This window comes from Gymnogyps californianus, chromosome 6, assembly GCF_018139145.2.
Source record: "Gymnogyps californianus isolate 813 chromosome 6, ASM1813914v2, whole genome shotgun sequence".
NCBI lineage: Eukaryota > Metazoa > Chordata > Aves > Accipitriformes > Cathartidae > Gymnogyps > Gymnogyps californianus.
Genome location: NC_059476.1, coordinates 15,638,400 through 15,654,528, shown reverse-complemented (window position 1 = coordinate 15,654,528; position 16,129 = coordinate 15,638,400). Strand labels below are relative to the sequence as shown.

The following is a 16,129-nucleotide window of genomic DNA, read 5'->3' as shown; positions in this document are numbered from 1 at the left end:
GGTGGTTTCCCTTCCTTTAGGTCCTTGTGGAGGGTTTCCCCGTCTGGACACGTGGGATGCACATGTGGCCAGAGGACCACGGGGTGCCAGCCTTCCCCGGGGAGAAACCGGGGAATGCCACGCGTCCCACCGGGGATGTCGTGTTCCCCCGGGGACAGCCCCGCCGGCAGAAGGTGCATGTATCGCCGGCGGGTGCCAGCCTTATTCACAAGCGGAGGCAACAGTGGTGACGCTGGTGATCTTGGTGGAGTCGTCAGACCAAGGCTGGAGGTTCTGGAGGGCGAAGAGAGAGGAGTTGTGGACACAGATGGGGTCGGCTTGGATGGGCTGGTTGATGGTCTTTTGGAAGGCCTCCTGCTGCAGCTGCATGAGGATGCGGTTCGCTTGCTGCCGCTCAGCCTCTCGCTCCTCCGCCGTCTGCCTCCTAGGAGTGAGGGAGTGGTTAGGGGGCCTGGGGGAGCAAAAGAGGGGTATCTCCGGAGAGAATAGGTTGCACTGGGTGCTTAGGACTGGGGGGGTAGGAAAAGAGGGTGCCTAGCCACAGCGTGGTCCCACATCCCCCGTACAAACTGCCAGTAAATCCCATAAACTGGGGACTGGGGCTGTCTTACTGGTCCCAGCAAAAATTGCTCCAATCAAAGAGAGCCAGGAGCAGCCCACAGCTCTGGCTTATTTTCTGCCCACGGGAAAAATCCAAGCAGAGCCAAAACACCCAAAGGGGCACACGACAAGGTTGCAAAAGGTGCGATTCCCTGCAAACGTGCTCTGTGCCCAGCAGTGAAAGCCAAGCGCACAACATCCCAGCGAGGAGCACGGGGCAGGAGTGAGGTGAGACATCACTGACTGGCAGTGCCACACGGCTGGGAGACAGGCAATGTCACCCTGGGCATTCCCTTCCCAGCACCCAGGTCTGCCATCTCCTCTGCCAGGCTGCGGTGGCCAGCTGTCGAGAGTCTGGATGAAGGCAACAATGCGCCCATGGCAGGCCGGACAAAAATCGGCAAAATGTCGGCTAAACACTAGAAACACATTTTTAGCAGTGAGAAGAATCAAAGCCCAGAATAAACTGTCTGGGCAGGGTGAAGGAGGACATTTTTAAGAACAGGTTGGACACGTGTCTGTCTGGAATGACACCGGCAGAGCTGATCCTGCTGAGGGGGGGATTAGGGGGCCTGCAGGGGTCCTTTCTAAGGCTGGTAGGGTCCCAGCTCTGTGCTGTCTGGGAGGAGGGGATGGGATAGGTAGAAATGGCCTGAACACTTAAATCCACAATGAAAATCCCACCTCCGCCTTGCTTGGATGGCGGGTCAGTCTGGAGGCTGCAGCCTGCCATCACCTCTGCTTTTACTGGTGAACATCACCTGGCACCTCCAGTGACGCTGCTGGCAAAACTCGGGGACAGCTCACAGTGCCGGTCCCAGGATGATCCCCAAAGCACCTCCTCCCTCCCTCACACCCCTGGGCCCAGCCGACGCTCTCCTGGCAGCTTCAGTGGATCAGTGACAAGGGAAATGGCAGCTTTTTAATTTAGCAACTCAGGGGGATGTGAGATGTCTCATCTTCTTTGGCTGTAGGGATTGGAAGTGGCAGCTCTGAGCTCTGTGGTGACATCTCAGAGCGCAGGGCAGGGGGTCCCTGGCTCCCCACCGGGGAAGCGGGTGAGGGCTGGATGCGGGCGATGGGCCTCTGGGACACCCGAGCCTCCAGGCGTGTGTCCAGGGCTCCCGCCCGGGAGCGGGTAGCTCGAGGCTCAGTCCCTGCTCTAATCACTGTGTCAACATCTCACGTCAGACATCCCGGGGAGAGGGGTCTCGGAGCAGCACTGGCCGTCCCTGCACAGCCCAGGAGCGGCTCTGTCTCTGCCTCGATGAATATTTAATGACTCCCTGCACAATGAAGAGATGCTCCAGGAGGAGGGAGGGAGCCCCGCATCCAGGGTGGTCAGCAGCACGGTGGCTGTGAGCACCCAGCTCCCAAATATCTCCCTGCTCCAAGCAGGTGGCCCGTTCGTGCATTCATGTCAGGCTGGGATTTGCAGGTTCAAATCTGCCTAGAAGGAACTAAACCTCAATGCCCATGTCTCAAGCAAGAGGCCAAATCTGGGGAGGGGATCACACAACCACCTCACTCCAGCAGAGACACCCGGGCAAGGAGCAGAGGCCAGACTCTGCCCTCAACTTGCCTTCATTGAAGCAGTTAAATCGCTCAAAGGGCTTGAAGTAACTCTCTCTTCTCGGATATTCCCCGCTACCTAGCTCACACTGCACCTGTGAGCAGCTCCTTCCAGCATCCAGGGCTCCAGGCACTGTTTGTAGCCCACCACCGCTGCACTGGGACCCGGGGCAGCCAGCCGGGTGTGCTATCGGCCAGGGGCACCCGCATCTCCACTGCAACACCCAATGTGCACAGACGCAAACAAGCAGAGCTTACAAGCCTGAGTCCCTCTGGCTCAGCCTGGTGGGGATTCTCCCATGTCTAATACTACGGCTGAGGTCAGGCTGCAGCCTTTCCCTTAAGCAGAACAAGGATTTTGTTTCTCTTTACCCAGCTATTTTTTGTGAAACATATGAATAGGTTTGTATCCTCTGCTCCTCTGCCAAAGGTGGCTGAACTTAGCCAACAGACGCAAAGAGTATTGACAGACAGATGGAGAGCCAGCCAAGCCACATTTGCCTCACTTCCTTAGGAAACCAGGTTAGAAGACACAGCTGACCCTGTTTCGCAGGCCACGGCAGGACTGTTCCTCCTCCAGGACTCTGCTCCTGGCCAACAGAGATCACTGCAGCTGGAGACTTCCTGGCACTTGGGGAGCTGCTCTTCCATGGGCTCTTTACGGAAGGACTTGCTGAGGGGGGACTCACCCACACCCTTGGAGTCAAGTTCCTTGTCCCCCGTTTCTTATCCAACCTCTGCATTCCCAGGCAATCACTGTCCCAATCAGCCTTGGGGAGAACCCGAGGAAGCCCTTTTCCCCTTCCTTGAAGAAGCTACTGCCTGCCTGCGCCCAAGCACCCAGTGCTCAGCACCCAGCAACACCCCCCTTCTCTGACCTGCCGGGGAGCTGCCCCTTGCCCAGCTCCCCCCCCCCCCCCCCGCCCCGCAGGGTGCCTGTCCCCAGCCCGGGGCAGGGCAGGGGATGCTCCCAGGACTGGGGTGCCTCCCCCGGGGACACCCCGGGAAGCTGCAGCCTGGGAGGGGCAGGGTCACCGCGACGGAGCTCGGGAGGCTCCGTGTGAGCCTGGCCTCCTCTTCCTCTCCTGCCCGGCTTTACCGGCACGCCCGGCAGAACAAAAAGAAAGCGTTTCGGCAAGGAGGTGCCGTGAAACCCGCGGGGGTGAAAATCTTCGCGTTATGCAGAACCCGATATCCCGCAGCCCCGGGTGCAGGATCCGGCCCGAGCCGCGCTCCCACGCCCGGGTGAGGGTCCCGCTGCCCCCGCGGCCGCGCACCGACGGCTCCGGCTCCTGCCTGCCGCCGGAACGGGGCGGCTGCGGCCGCCGCTCCCCTCCGCCCCCCGAGCGCCGGGGCTCGCTGCCGGCCCGGGCCCACCCCGCCAGGCCGGGGGCTCCCGCACCCTGGTGCCGGGGAAAGGGGCGCTGGAGCCGCTGCACCCACCGGGCTCCCAGTGATTCCGCCTGCACCCACCACACGTTCCCCCGCATGGCGCACCATGCACACGTGTATGCACACATGCATTCATCCACGTTGCATGGGTGCACACCTCCTTGCACGCAGACCCAGTGTGCTCACACAGCATACACACACACACAGAATGCACACTGCCTGCACGCACACCACACACGCATCCATATGCAGATGTCCGGTTTGCATGCACACCCCCATGCATGCTCACACAGACACACATGCACACACACACTGAATGTGGGCACACCCACGTGCACGTAGCCTTCACACAAAAGCATTCACACACACTGTGCAGTTATACATGCATGCCCTGCTTGCACACACACCCACGGGTGTGCACACACTCACACACACTGCATGCATGCACACGCACAGGCATGTGCACACACGGCCTACACGCACACACCACACGCACATTCATATCCACAGGCGCTGCATGCACACACACATTCGCACGCACGTGTACACACACATTCACACACAGGCGCGACTCCCCCATGCGTGCCCTCGCAGGGCTCGCACACCCGGGCGCAGCTACCAGTGCCCCTGGCAGAGCTAGTGGCAGCCGGGCCTGCTCCCCCAGGGCTGCCCCAGCGCCCGCCCCCCGGGTCCGCCGAGCCCCCCAGCCCCTCACCTCCACTTGGTGCGCCGGTTCTGGAACCAGGTCTTCACCTGGGCATCCGTCATCTTGAGGGCCTTGGCCAGGGCAGCGCGCTCGGCCGAGGCCAGGTACTTCTGCCGGTGGAAGCGCTTCTCCAGCTCGCAGATCTGCAGGCGGGTGAAGGAGGTGCGCGGCTTCTTCTTCTTGGGGGGCGTGCGGTTCTGGTAGGGGTGACCTATACGGCGTGTTACAGTGAAGGGTGAGAGGGCCACTGGGGGGGACACGGGAGGAGGGGGGATGAGAGGCAAAGAAGCAAGCAGCGACACATCAGCAGAGGGGCTCCGGCTCCCGGGCGCTGGGCTGGGGACCCCGCCGCTGCGAAGCCGCCGCTTCCCCGCCGACACCCGCGCACGGGCTGCAAAAACGCGGCGGCGGCGACCCCGGCGCCTTACCCCGGGTGCTGCGGGCACCGGCCGGGCACCGCTCGGCTTTGGCGGCGGGGAAGGCGGCCGCTTGCCCGGCGAAGTGCCTGGGAGGGTGCAGGGGGGACGGCAGCGGCAGCCGCTCCCGGCGCCGGGCCGGGGCTCCGCGCTTCGTGCAAACGGGACTCGGTTTAATTTCGTTTGGGCGCGGCGGTAACCGCCGCCGTCCTCGGCCCCGGCGTTGCGTACGCGGGAAATAACTTCCCGGGCTGGAAACGGGAGTTGCGATTCGTTAGTGTTTGGATTTGGGTTGGTTTTTTATTTTTATATTTTTGGTTTTTCTCCCCACCTCCCCCCCACCACCACCCCGAAAAAATAATTGCGGAAAACTCGCGGCCTGTCTCAGCTGGGCCGGGCCAGGAAGGGGCTCCGTGAAATTCAGCCCGGTGCCTGCCCGGGGAACGGCCCGTTTGTTCGCCCGCGGCCGTGCCCGAGCCAAGCGCCATCGGGTCGAAATTAAACGTGAACTTGCAAAAATCGGGCCTCGGTTTCCGCCCCCGGGAAGAGGGGCCGGTGCAGGCGCTGCTGGAGCGGGGGCTGATTTTTTTCCCCGTTGCAATTTCGTTGCTTTTTTTGTTTGGTTTTTTATTATTATTATTTTCGTTGTTCGAGTTTTTGCTTTGTTAGCACGAAAAGACGAGCCCAGATACACCTGGAAACTGCGGCGGGTCCGGAAAGCGGCTCCAGCCCGAGCCCGGCTCTGCTCGGGGCTGCAAAAAGTCCCCTTTGGCGGGGGAAAGGCTAAGCCGAAACCCGCAGCCGAGGAAAACCAGCCCGGTTACGGTACGCACGGGAAAAACAGCCCTACGAGCGGCCGGCAACGGACCGGCGTTCCCGGGCGGGCAAGGGCCGGGGCCGCCGGGCTCCCTTCCCGCCGGGCCGGGCTGTGCCTCCGAAATAACGCTCTGTTTTAAAGGAAACTTTCCCCGGGTGTTGGGTCGGGTGGCGGGGTGGCGGGGAGCGGGCAGCCGTGCCCGGGGCTTGCGGGAGGTGTGCGGAGTTTGCCATCCCGTTTCTTCCCTGCCCGCCTTTCCCGGGCCGCACCCCGGCAAAAATCAAATCAAAACAAAACAAACAACAACAAAAAACAAAACAAACAACAACAAAAAACCCACCCCCCAAAAAATCCAGAACAAACAAAAAAAACTCAAACCAACGCATTTAGGGGGGACTGAATGCGTGATTTTCCACCCCTTCTTGCTTCTGGCCTCCTCCGGGACCGACTTCCCAGGGCCATCCGGGCCGCTCTCTCCACCCGGGGCCGGATCCTGCTTTCCCCGGCGGGTACCGGCTGCCGCGCCGAGGCCGGGCGGCGGGGAAGGGAGAGGGGCGGCGGGAGCAGGGAGGGAAGGGAGGGTCCCGGTGGCCCGACTCACCTGTGAACCTGTCTTTTGTGTACCGCCTGTTGCTCTCCATCCAGGGAAAGGTGAGCCCCGTGAGACTGTTCATGCCGTTCACCGCCGGCACGGCGGCGGAGAGGGGCTGGTGCACGCCGCCGGCCACCGGGCGATGGGCCGGGACGCGGATCACCCCCCCGGCCGAGCTCAAGGTGTTGCCGTTCATGCTCACCGCCATGTTCACGTTGTAAGAGCCGGGCAGGCCGCCCATGCTGCAGGAGGTGCCGGTGTAGGCGCCGGCCGCGCCGCCGCTCGCCCCGTAGCCACCCGTGACCGTGTTGTAGGCGCTGCCCACGATGCAGCCCAGCCCGTAGTCCGCCGAGTCCTGGAGCCGGGGGTGTGACACCATGCAGCTGCCCGGCTCCGACGTGTTGAGGATCTGGTCGATGCCGAAGCTGATGGGCTCGGCTTGGCCTTGGTGCAGGTGGTGAGCCCCGAGGTGCTCCATGCCGCCGGCCGGGAGCCGCCGCCGCCGCCCGGCCCCGGCAGCGGAGCCGCGCACAACGCCCCGGGGCACCGGGGCCGGACCTCCGCCCCGGGCAGGGCAGCACAGCCCCGCACCGCCCCGAAACACGGCAACGGCACGCAACGGAGCCGCGCACAGCCGAGACACGCCGGCTACACGCTCAGTCCCATAGCACGGCAGTCGCGCACCCCAAGACACACCAGCAGAGCCACGCACAGCCGGGACACGGCAGCTACACGCTCAGCCCGAAGACCCAACAGCAGAGCCATGCGCAACCGAGGCACGGGAGCTGCACACTCGAGACACAACCGCGCCACACACACCCACTGGACCCAACAGCCTCCAGGAGCAGAGACGCGACGCAACACCCCCACCCACGCACACTGGTCCCACTCTGATGAGACCCAGCACCCCCACGCCACCAAGACACAACCACCCCAAGCCAGGAGCCACTCACCCAAGACACACACACACACACACAGACACACACACAGAGGAAGGTGCCCCGGGGACCCCTCGCCGCTGCGGGCGGTGGGGAGCCGAGAGCCCCGCGGAGCGGCGCGGAGCGGAGCGCGGCCGCGGCAGAGTGCGAGTGCGAGCGCCCCGCTTGCCCATCAATCACGCTACCCAAGGCCTGCTGCTCCCGGGCCCTCACTCTCCATTGGCTGGATGCTGAAAGGAGCCGAGTGAATGACAGCAGAGAAGAGCACACGAAAAAAGGAGTTTCTTCTTCCTCAGCTCCCCCCCACCCGCACCCCCCCAAAAAAAAAAAAAATCATCACCCGGCTCGGCCTTATAAAGTCAGCGCTGGGTGCGCGCAGGGCATTGGGGTGAGTAAAGGAGCAGCACGTACCCGGCGGAGGAGGGGGAGTCCTGGCTGCTAGCCCCCGCGGGGGCAGTCGGGCCCTGGGCCGCGATCCTCGTGGGCTGCCAGCTGATCCCGTGCGAGGGCTGAAGCTGGGGGATCCCCGCTGGAGGGGTCCCAGATCCGCCGTGCTCCTTTTCTCCGGAAGGATGTTCTCAATTTCAAAAGTCAGCACCTCTCAAAAAGTCGCGGAGGAGGAGGAGGGGGCTCCCCCATCTCCAGACCCCAGAACGGGGACACGGGGGCGGTCAGGAGGGCCTCCACGGGTGCCCAGGCCCGTGGAGGGGGTATCATGGCAGGAGGCGATGGGCGGCTGGGGCACACCTCCCCCCGGGACGCGGGCTGGCCCCAGCTGCTCCCCTCGGGGCAGCGGCGCACACCGCGGCGGGGCGAGGGCTGAACGGGGCACCCGCTGCCGCCGGCCCCGCCGTCTGCCGCGTCTGCCCGCGGGGAGATGAGTGTTTTCGTTAAAATAAATAAATAAATACAAATTTGAAAGCCGCTGCCGTAATTTGTTGCAAAACTTGTTTTGCCCCTGGCCCGTCGGTGCTCCCGCTCCGCGCAGCCGGGCGAGGGGCAGAGCCGCCGGTGGGGCGGGGGCACGGCCGGCTCCTGCCTCCCCCCGCTGCTGCCGACCGGCTCTGCCCAGCGCGGCCCGAGGCGCCCGGCCGCGGCATCGAGGGCTTCCCCGCTGGTTTGTGTTCTGCCAGCACCGGGCCGCCCGCTCCGTCCTCCCCGCTCCGGGCTGGGGCCGGCCCGACAGGCCCCCTCCTCCCCGGCTGGGGCAAACGCTGCCCTCTATGTTTTCAATGTGCCGGTGGTTTAGTGCCCACGGGGGACCGTGGGGGTCCTGCAAGACAGCCCGCTCTGGGGCATCCCCCATGCGATACAAATGCACTTGGCATAGAAAGTCATGCCCGTGCACTCAGGTACACCTCCTCACTCACTGCTGTACATATCATCCCATCCACATCCTCCCACACACACCCACTCACACGGCCTCACCCTCGCAAAGATGCACACATGCTCACAAACACTCTCATGAGCTCACAGGCACCCATGCTGCCACGCAGTCCCACACATTTGCTTGCACACACACCTACATTTGTGCACACTTGTTTACATGCCCCCCATTCTCACAGACGCTTACAACCCTCCCTGCACCCACACAAATTCACACACACACACACATTCTCACTCATACCTTCACAACTGTATGCATTCATGCACGCACATTCACTCCCACCACATGCATTAATGCACCCCATACCTGTGCATTCAGACGCCCCCGGACGCACACACAAGCACACACACTGACTCAGTGTGTGGGTTCCTGCCACCCTCACCCCAGCCACAACTCTGCTGTGACACCCCAAGACCCACCACTATCACTGCACCCACCACCACGGCCCCACGCCGGGGAGGCTGTGCAGGCACAGCAGGCAGCAGCAGCTCACGGCCGCTGCTCAGCCCCATGCCCAGCCGGTGCCCAGTGCCCAGCCAGCCTGCTCCCCCCCACCGCCCAGCCCTGCCTGCCCGCCGGGGTCGGGTTTCCCCCCCTCCCCGTACCTGCCTCAGTTCTTGACTTCTGAACTCTTCAGGGAACTCGCTGGCGCCAGCTCCATCAACCAAAGTCCTTGTGGTTAGGAGGAGCTGGGAGGGGAGGGAGGGAGCGAGGGCTGGGGCCAGCCGGGGCCGGGAGGCTGCCCTCGGGCAGGGGGCCTTTTCATCCCCCAGGGCTGCAGCTGCCTTCACCCTTCTCCAGGACCAGCCTGGGCTTCTTCTCCAACCCCTTCCCACACTGGGGATGTGGGGCAGAGCCTGCTCACCAGCCCTGAGCGTGTCAGGTTGTCTCCACAGGGAAGCGGCAAAGCATGCCATGCCAGCCCCGCACAGTGCCACAGAGTCCCCTGCCAGCGAGCTCTGACATCCAGAGGGACCCAGCTCTGCTGCCGAGACCCAGGAGGTGCCCTCTCTCTAGTAAATAACACAGCCTTCTCATGCTGCTTGTGCATCCCAAAGGCCCCGGTCGATGCTGGGCAAAACCTTTGGCCTTCCCTGTGCCAGAAATCCCCCAGGCTGAGCAGATGCTGAGGGCCCCAGAGGGACTGGCCCCAAGAAATCACAAGGTCACCACCAGTGAGCCAGGCTGGCTAATGAGGGTCACAGCCCCCAGCTGCTTGAGCCCAAGGTAGAGGCTTTTGGGCAATAAAACCTGCCGGGAGACAGACTACAGGTAAGTCGGGTGTTCCTCTGCCCAGCACCCAGTGAGGACAAAGCAGAAGGGCAGGCAGGGCTAGGTTCCATCCAGGAGTCAAGATTTCTGGAAGTCAATGGGAATTATTGATGGGGTTTGGGATGCTGCACAGCCCCAGGATTTAATCCCTGCACAAGCCGCAGACCTCGCCTGCAGCCTTGGGAAAGCCATGCAGCTCCTGGCATTGGAAGTTTGGCCACTGCACATCTAAGCTCCAGGACAACACCCAGTTCAGATGCTCCAGTTCAAATTGCTCCTGGCCTCAGTTTCCCCTTGGGCTCAGGCTCTCAGGGGCTGGGGCTAGAGCAGTGCTGTAGAGCATGAGGAAATATTCTGGAAATACCCTGTGTCATAAGAGCTTGCAATTAATTTATAGCCTTTGCATCCAACTCCCTAATTCTGGGGCTAGAGGACTGTAGTCCCCTAAGAGGACATGCAGTGCTGCAAGCTCACACACCAGGACACGTCAGGGCCAGTCTTGGTGCTTTCAGGTTCACACCCCAATGGGAGAGTTTACACGGGTCAGCACCTGCTTCAAGGTGCATCCAATGATCCTACAAATGGATGCACCCCTGGGGTGGGGGGCAGAGGCACACCAGTCCAGTCAGCTCTGCTTGGGTGATGCTTGGAGGCAGATCCCCAGGCAGCACCCTCCCACCTGCCGAGGGCTGGATTTGTCCGTCTTTGCTAGGGCTCTGGATGTCAGGCCCTGCAAAAAATAATTGAGAGATCATACTGTAAGCAGAGCCCGGGGAGACAGGCATTCTCAGATGTGTGCCCAAAGAGCTGTTTAGGGCACTGGGGTTTCTTTTCTGGCCAGAGAAATCCTTTTCTGCAGGAAACATCAACAAGCTGGATCAGCCCTCTTCGGAGGTGGAAGAAAGCCTCTAACACAGGAGCTGACGCATGCACTAAGTTGCTGCAAAATCAGTACATCGAGGAGCCCAATGTCCTTGGTCTCTACTTCTCCAGAGCATCTCACTCCCTTCAAGCACCCGCAGCCACTTAAATATTCCTGCCAGCCTTGAAATTTTTGTCCCCCCTCACCTGCCCTGAGCAGCTGCTGGGACAGGCTCATTTCCAAAGCAATGGTTCAATCCTGCCCCAGCTGAGGGTTGGGGGCTTGGGATATCCGTACGAGGAGATGGCAATGGAGACAAGGGCCCTTCCTGTGCTGTATAAGGCTCCCCTCTCCCTCCCCACAAAGGCTGGGGGATCCTTTCTCAGGTTGTATCATTGATCGGGTGCATCTGCCTCCTGCTAGCAGAGAGGGGCAGCCCAGCCAGGGCCTGACCTCCACCCTCCACTCCCCTTTTCTTCTGCCTTGCTGGCTTTCCAGGGCTCCCCTTTGCCACTGAGCTCCTCCACAGCTCGGGGCTCCCAGGAGCTCGGCATCGCAAGCTGCCTCCCTGCCTCGCAGCTGCTGGCCGGGAGACTGCTGCGAAATACAAGCCCTCCTGCAGGGACTGGGGACAAAAGTGGCGTGTCTGGGACCCTGGCAAGGTCCCAGCAAAACGCACTGGGCTCACTTCAAGCAGCGCTTTCTGGAACCTGTAAAATCCTCTCATTTTCCTAAAAGGAGAGCGAGCGACTCTGCCACAGGCAGGTGCACAGTGACAAACGCACCCTCACCCCATCAGCAGAAGGGTGCACCCCGACTCCTTCCCTTCCTCACTTCTTAATTCGTTTAATTCGTTGGGCTGGGGGGTCCCCCAGCCCCGGGTGATTATTCACCCTTCCGCACGTCCATCACCTCCCGCAGCTCTTTCTCTCCTGTCCCGACCCCTGTGAAATCAATTACGGCGGAGGAGCCGGTGCCCATGCGGGGCCATGTGGGCCCGGGCTGCGCACAGGAGCTGGTCGGAGAGCCCCGCCGGGCGGCCCCGGGGCAAGACGGCCCCGCCGGGCAGCCCCCGCCGCTCCCCGGAGCAGGGGGACGGGGTCCCCGCTGCCGTCGGGGCTCTGCCTCTCGGCGCTGCCGCCCCCACTGAGTTATGTCGCAAGTGTCGCGACAGCCGCCGATAGCGAAGCAGGGCGACCCCCGCATCAACCAGCCGGCCTCCCGCGGCAGCGCGAGCGTCCCCACGCGAAATCTCGTTTCCCGCAATTCCCACCGAGGCCCACCCCATACGGACGGTCCCCGGAGCCCCCCGCCCCGCCGGCGGAGGCTTTTCCCCGGCCTCGCGTCCGCGGGAAGGGCGGGCCGCGCTTCCTGCGCATTAAAAGCAATTAACACCATTTGGGGAATTTTTAATTGCTCTATAAAGCACGCTGTAAATAATTACTCCCAGCTCTGTTGATCCCTCGAATACGCACTGACAGTTGTAATTTATGGCTTTGGAAATGTGGCCCCTTGTATTCAGCATAACTCCTTATTACAGTAATGACTTAGCACCGCTGCACTTAATGAGTATAAAGTGCCCGGCGCAGCGGGAGCGGGCGGGAGCCGCAGCATCGCACGAACTTCGCCCGCAACAATATTTCTCCCCTTTATGGTTACAAACGACCGAGGGGCTACGAGTTAATACGGCGGGGAAGGAGCGGCGGGGCCGGGGGAGCGCAGCAGGGCCCGAGCGGGGAGCACGGCCGGCTCCGTGCTCTGTCAACGACGTCTCCCGGTGGCGGTTGTTATTTACCAAAAATAAGTATTTAGAGCAGTCCGCAAACTCCCCCCTCGCCTCCTTGTAGCCGCTGGCTGCCTGGACAAAATGGGTTCAGGAGAGGGAAGAGAACGGTCACAACTCATCGCACCTACGGGCGCACGCAATGCGGGTGCCGCGGAGCCTCGCAGGGCAGGTCGGTCTGCACCTACCCCCCCCCCCCCCCCGCTGCCTCCCTACCTCCCGCTGCCCCGGGACTGACCGGCTCCGTGCAACAAGCCGGGGAGCTCCCATCCCTCCCGGGCCCCCCGGCCGGGGGTACCCGCAGAATGGGAGTGAGCGGGGGGGGGGGGGGGCGGGGGGGGCTGAAGTGCCCGGCGGCGCCCCATGAATATTCAATATTGCCGGTCGCCGGAGGAGCATCTGCCAATAAATTATTGGTCCTGCGGCACCAGCCCCTCTCTCCACCGTGCAGAAATGCGTGTAATCCCATTAGCCCCGTCCCCTTGGCCACCCGCCCCGCACCAGCCCCGCTAATGAACGGCGTCTGGCCGCCACCCCCGAGGGCACCGACGGGAGCGGGGGACACCGGGGGCTCTGCCCCGTTATTAACTCCCAGCTTAATTACACTCTCCGTGCCAGTTAATACAGCCGTGCGGTAAGGGAGCAGACGTGCGCTGGACACCCGCGTCCCTCCGCCGCCTTCCTCTGGGTCTCCTCCGCTCCGGGAAGCGCTGATCCCTGCGACAGCCAGGCCTGTCGCGACACAGAGGGTGGCAGTCGTGATACCGCCCCGATCCTGCGGCTCCCCCGCGCCCATGGGGGCTGCTCGTCGCCCCCGGCCCCGGCTGCCGGCAGCTGCCTTGTTTGTTCGCTCGCCGGGGGAGCGGCGGCTGCTTTTGTCTCCCGCCTGCCCCGAGCCCTAGGCCTTTTCCCCATCAGACAAAGTCCTGTTTTGCCAACAGATTTGTGTCTCTCTCCTCCCCGTCCCCCCCCCCCCAAATCTTAAAAGCAGCCCTCGGGGGCAGGGGCGCAGGCAGCTCCGCAAACGCCGTGCAGGCAGGGAGCCGGCACGCCCTGCCGTCTCCGCTAACAAAGTAGCTTTCACTAATGAACAAGAAGATCCAATAATAATGGTCTTTATTATTGCAAACATTGTTTCGGGCTTAGCTATAAAAACCTCAGAACCCTCCTCGGTAAATCCTCGCGTTTATTTATTTTTTTTCCCCCCCTTCCCCTCCCCGAGGTTAATTAGCACGCAAAAAGCAAATACAAATTATGGCAGAACCAATGGGTAAACTTAAATCTAATTTGCTGCTGTTTGCATTAGCCTTTGGAGAGGAGGGCCGGGCAGGAGGGGCGGCCCCCCCCGCCGCAGGCAGCTGCCGTACAGGTGGGCGGCTGCGGGGACGAGTCCTTGCCCTGCTCGGGCGTCCCTTCGGTCCCCCAAGTTAGGGAACTCCGGCGGGTTCAGGCGCTTTCCCTTCGCCGGCCGAAATACATCCAAGTTCTGTCTGGGCACTTACTTAAAAAACTCGCCGCACGTCGTTTGCAGCGCAGAAGGTGCGGAGGAACAGAGCGTGTTTGGGATTAACCGTGACAAAAAAAAAGGGGGGGGGGAAATGATCTAGAAATGGAAAATCATCGGAGTTTCCAAACCCTAATCCTCCCACCGTGGCACAACTCGCCCGCCCCACCGCACCCCACTCCTCCCGCTCCCCGCGGGGTAAAACACCAAGCGAGCTCCGCCCGGGGGACCGATGCCCCGGAGATGGTGAGTGCAAGGGATTATCTGGATTTAAACACGATCGGCCATTTATGCAAATAGCATTCTCCACACTTGTAAGTTTAATTAATTAATTGCATTTTCCACTGTTCTATTAATTGTATTTTCCACCTGCAATTAGTTGTAATTTCCAGTGCTACAGCCTCCGTATTCACCGAGCAAGCACGGGGAGAAGGCAGAGCCGCCTCCATGCCAAAGGTTTTGCGGATGCTGTTCCTAACCGCCCAGGTGGAATCCCCGAGACCAGTTTACAGAGAGCGCGACAGAAAACAAACAAATTAAACAGGGTGTGTAAACATAAGTCAGGGAGAAGAGTAGATGACACCGTTTTTTCAGTCCCATGCACACCACCAGCGGCTTTGAATTGCCAGTTCCAGTACCGAGAGTGTCCCGGTTTTGTGTAAAGTCGCTGTTTCATGTCACTGCTCCCTCCACGGCTTTCCGGAGCGGGAGCTTGCGGGACCCCGGCAGAGCCCGCAGTGCCTCGCTAGCCGGTGAGGGTCACCCATGGACACCGGGGGCACGAAGGGACGTGGGTGGTTGCAGGTGGGGAAATGAGCTTTAATTTCTGGGGACAAATACTTGACGGCTCCGAAAGAATGGATCTGTCCGAGGCATTAAATAATCTTCCAAGACGGCTCTCTCCTTTCCGTACCGCTGCTATAGCTGAGCTCAGTACAGCATGCTCTGAGAAACAGGGACAACTTCCAGCAGCTCATACCCTGCTGCAAATTTCCCCCAAAATTGGAAGAGGAGGGAGCCGGGGCTTCAGAGCTGGGGGGGGAAGGTGAACACCCAGATCTGAGCTCCCAGGGTCGGGGATGCTGTATCCAGGATAAAACTCTGGTCTTCAGACCCTGCTATCGGTCTGTGAGGTCCTACGCAGAAACTGAGGGCTGGTTGGGTGGATTTCAGTCCTAGGAGAAATCCTTATCAATCATCGTGCTTAGCGGGCAGCATCCTCGGAGCTGAGCCCCGAGTGCAGCCCCACCGGAGAGCCTCGCAGGTGCAATTAGGAGTAAGAGCTAACGCAAGGCAGCGAGTGAGCTCGCAGCAATATTTGCAGAGAGATGCCGGGAGAGCGCTGGGGTCTGACACAGCCTAGTGCAGGAAGAAGAGCCCTTGCAAAACCCGGATCCATACCCCAGCCTCACTCAGTTCCAGGAGCGGCTCAGTGGCAAAGCTCAAGCTTAGACAGAGTCCCATCAAACACCGAAGTCGCTGCAAGGGAAGCAGCAGGTCTGACAGCAAGGGAAGCAGCAGGTCTGACATCCCCTTCTCAGGCTCCCACAATCCCCCCAGTATCTTCTTTTTTTCTTCTTCTTCTTCCCAGGACTTTTACTGCTCAGAGGAGATGAGTCAAGACATTTCCTTCTCCCCTTTCATAAATATTGCATCTCCCAAATGCAATTACCAAGGGCGAAGCGACACAAGTGTTTGCTAAATAAGATTATGTGATAATGTTAATGTATTTTATGCCTGTGCTGTGACACCAGACAATCCCCTATTAATAACAGCTCAATGAGATGTGGAAATTCTTAACAGGGCGCTTTGGGGGATTGGGGATTTTTTTGCACCAGGGCGAAGGCAGACGCAGTACCATGGCATAGGTTGCAAGGGAGGAAGAGCCATTCCCAGGGATCAACTGAAATGGCAAGTGGAGCCATAAGTAGCCCACAGAGTCCAGTTGTGCTGTAGGTAACACACAGATCGGTTAGCTGCTAACAGGGTAGAAATCACTCACAGCACTTCATAATGCAACAGGCCTAGGGAGATTTGCGCACATTATCATGATCCTGTGACTGAATTAGTGCCTGGCTATCAGCCATGCATTACCCGGTATTTGGGGGCCCTATGGGCTCATCAGAAGTGCTCTGTGCCAGTCCGCATGTCCCCACCTATTAATAACAGGCAGAGCCTCACCTCTCTCCCTAGCCAATGCAAGACCAAGAAAAGCAACAACAAAACCATCCCTCTAGTCCGACTTCCCTCAGTCAGAACAAAATACCCCCATCAAATCTTAGCTCTCC

General features: G+C 60.7%; 1 protein-coding gene across 1 annotated transcript; it reads right to left on the bottom strand.

Annotated features, from left to right (window-relative positions):
- Positions 1-201: 201 nt before the first annotated feature.
- TLX1 (T cell leukemia homeobox 1) lies at positions 202-6,573 on the bottom strand. Its single transcript, XM_050899354.1, has 3 exons — positions 6,105-6,573; positions 4,280-4,481; positions 202-424 (listed from the first exon to the last, which is right to left on the bottom strand). Exons 1-3 carry the CDS (start codon positions 6,571-6,573, stop codon positions 202-204), a joined length of 894 nt encoding a protein of 297 aa, XP_050755311.1.
- Between the last annotated feature and the right edge of the window lie 9,556 nt (positions 6,574-16,129).

Excerpts from the sequence above, each read along its gene's own strand:
- TLX1 (XM_050899354.1), bottom strand. The coding sequence starts at position 6,573 with ATGGAGCACCTCGGGGCTCACCACCTGCACCAAGGCCAAGCCGAGCCC. Across the intron at positions 4,482-6,104 it reads CACAAAAGACAGGTTCACAG|GTCACCCCTACCAGAACCGC; the intron begins GTGAGTCGGGCC and ends CACGCCGTATAG. Across the intron at positions 425-4,279 it reads AACCGGCGCACCAAGTGGAG|GAGGCAGACGGCGGAGGAGC; the intron begins GTGAGGGGCTGG and ends CCTCACTCCTAG.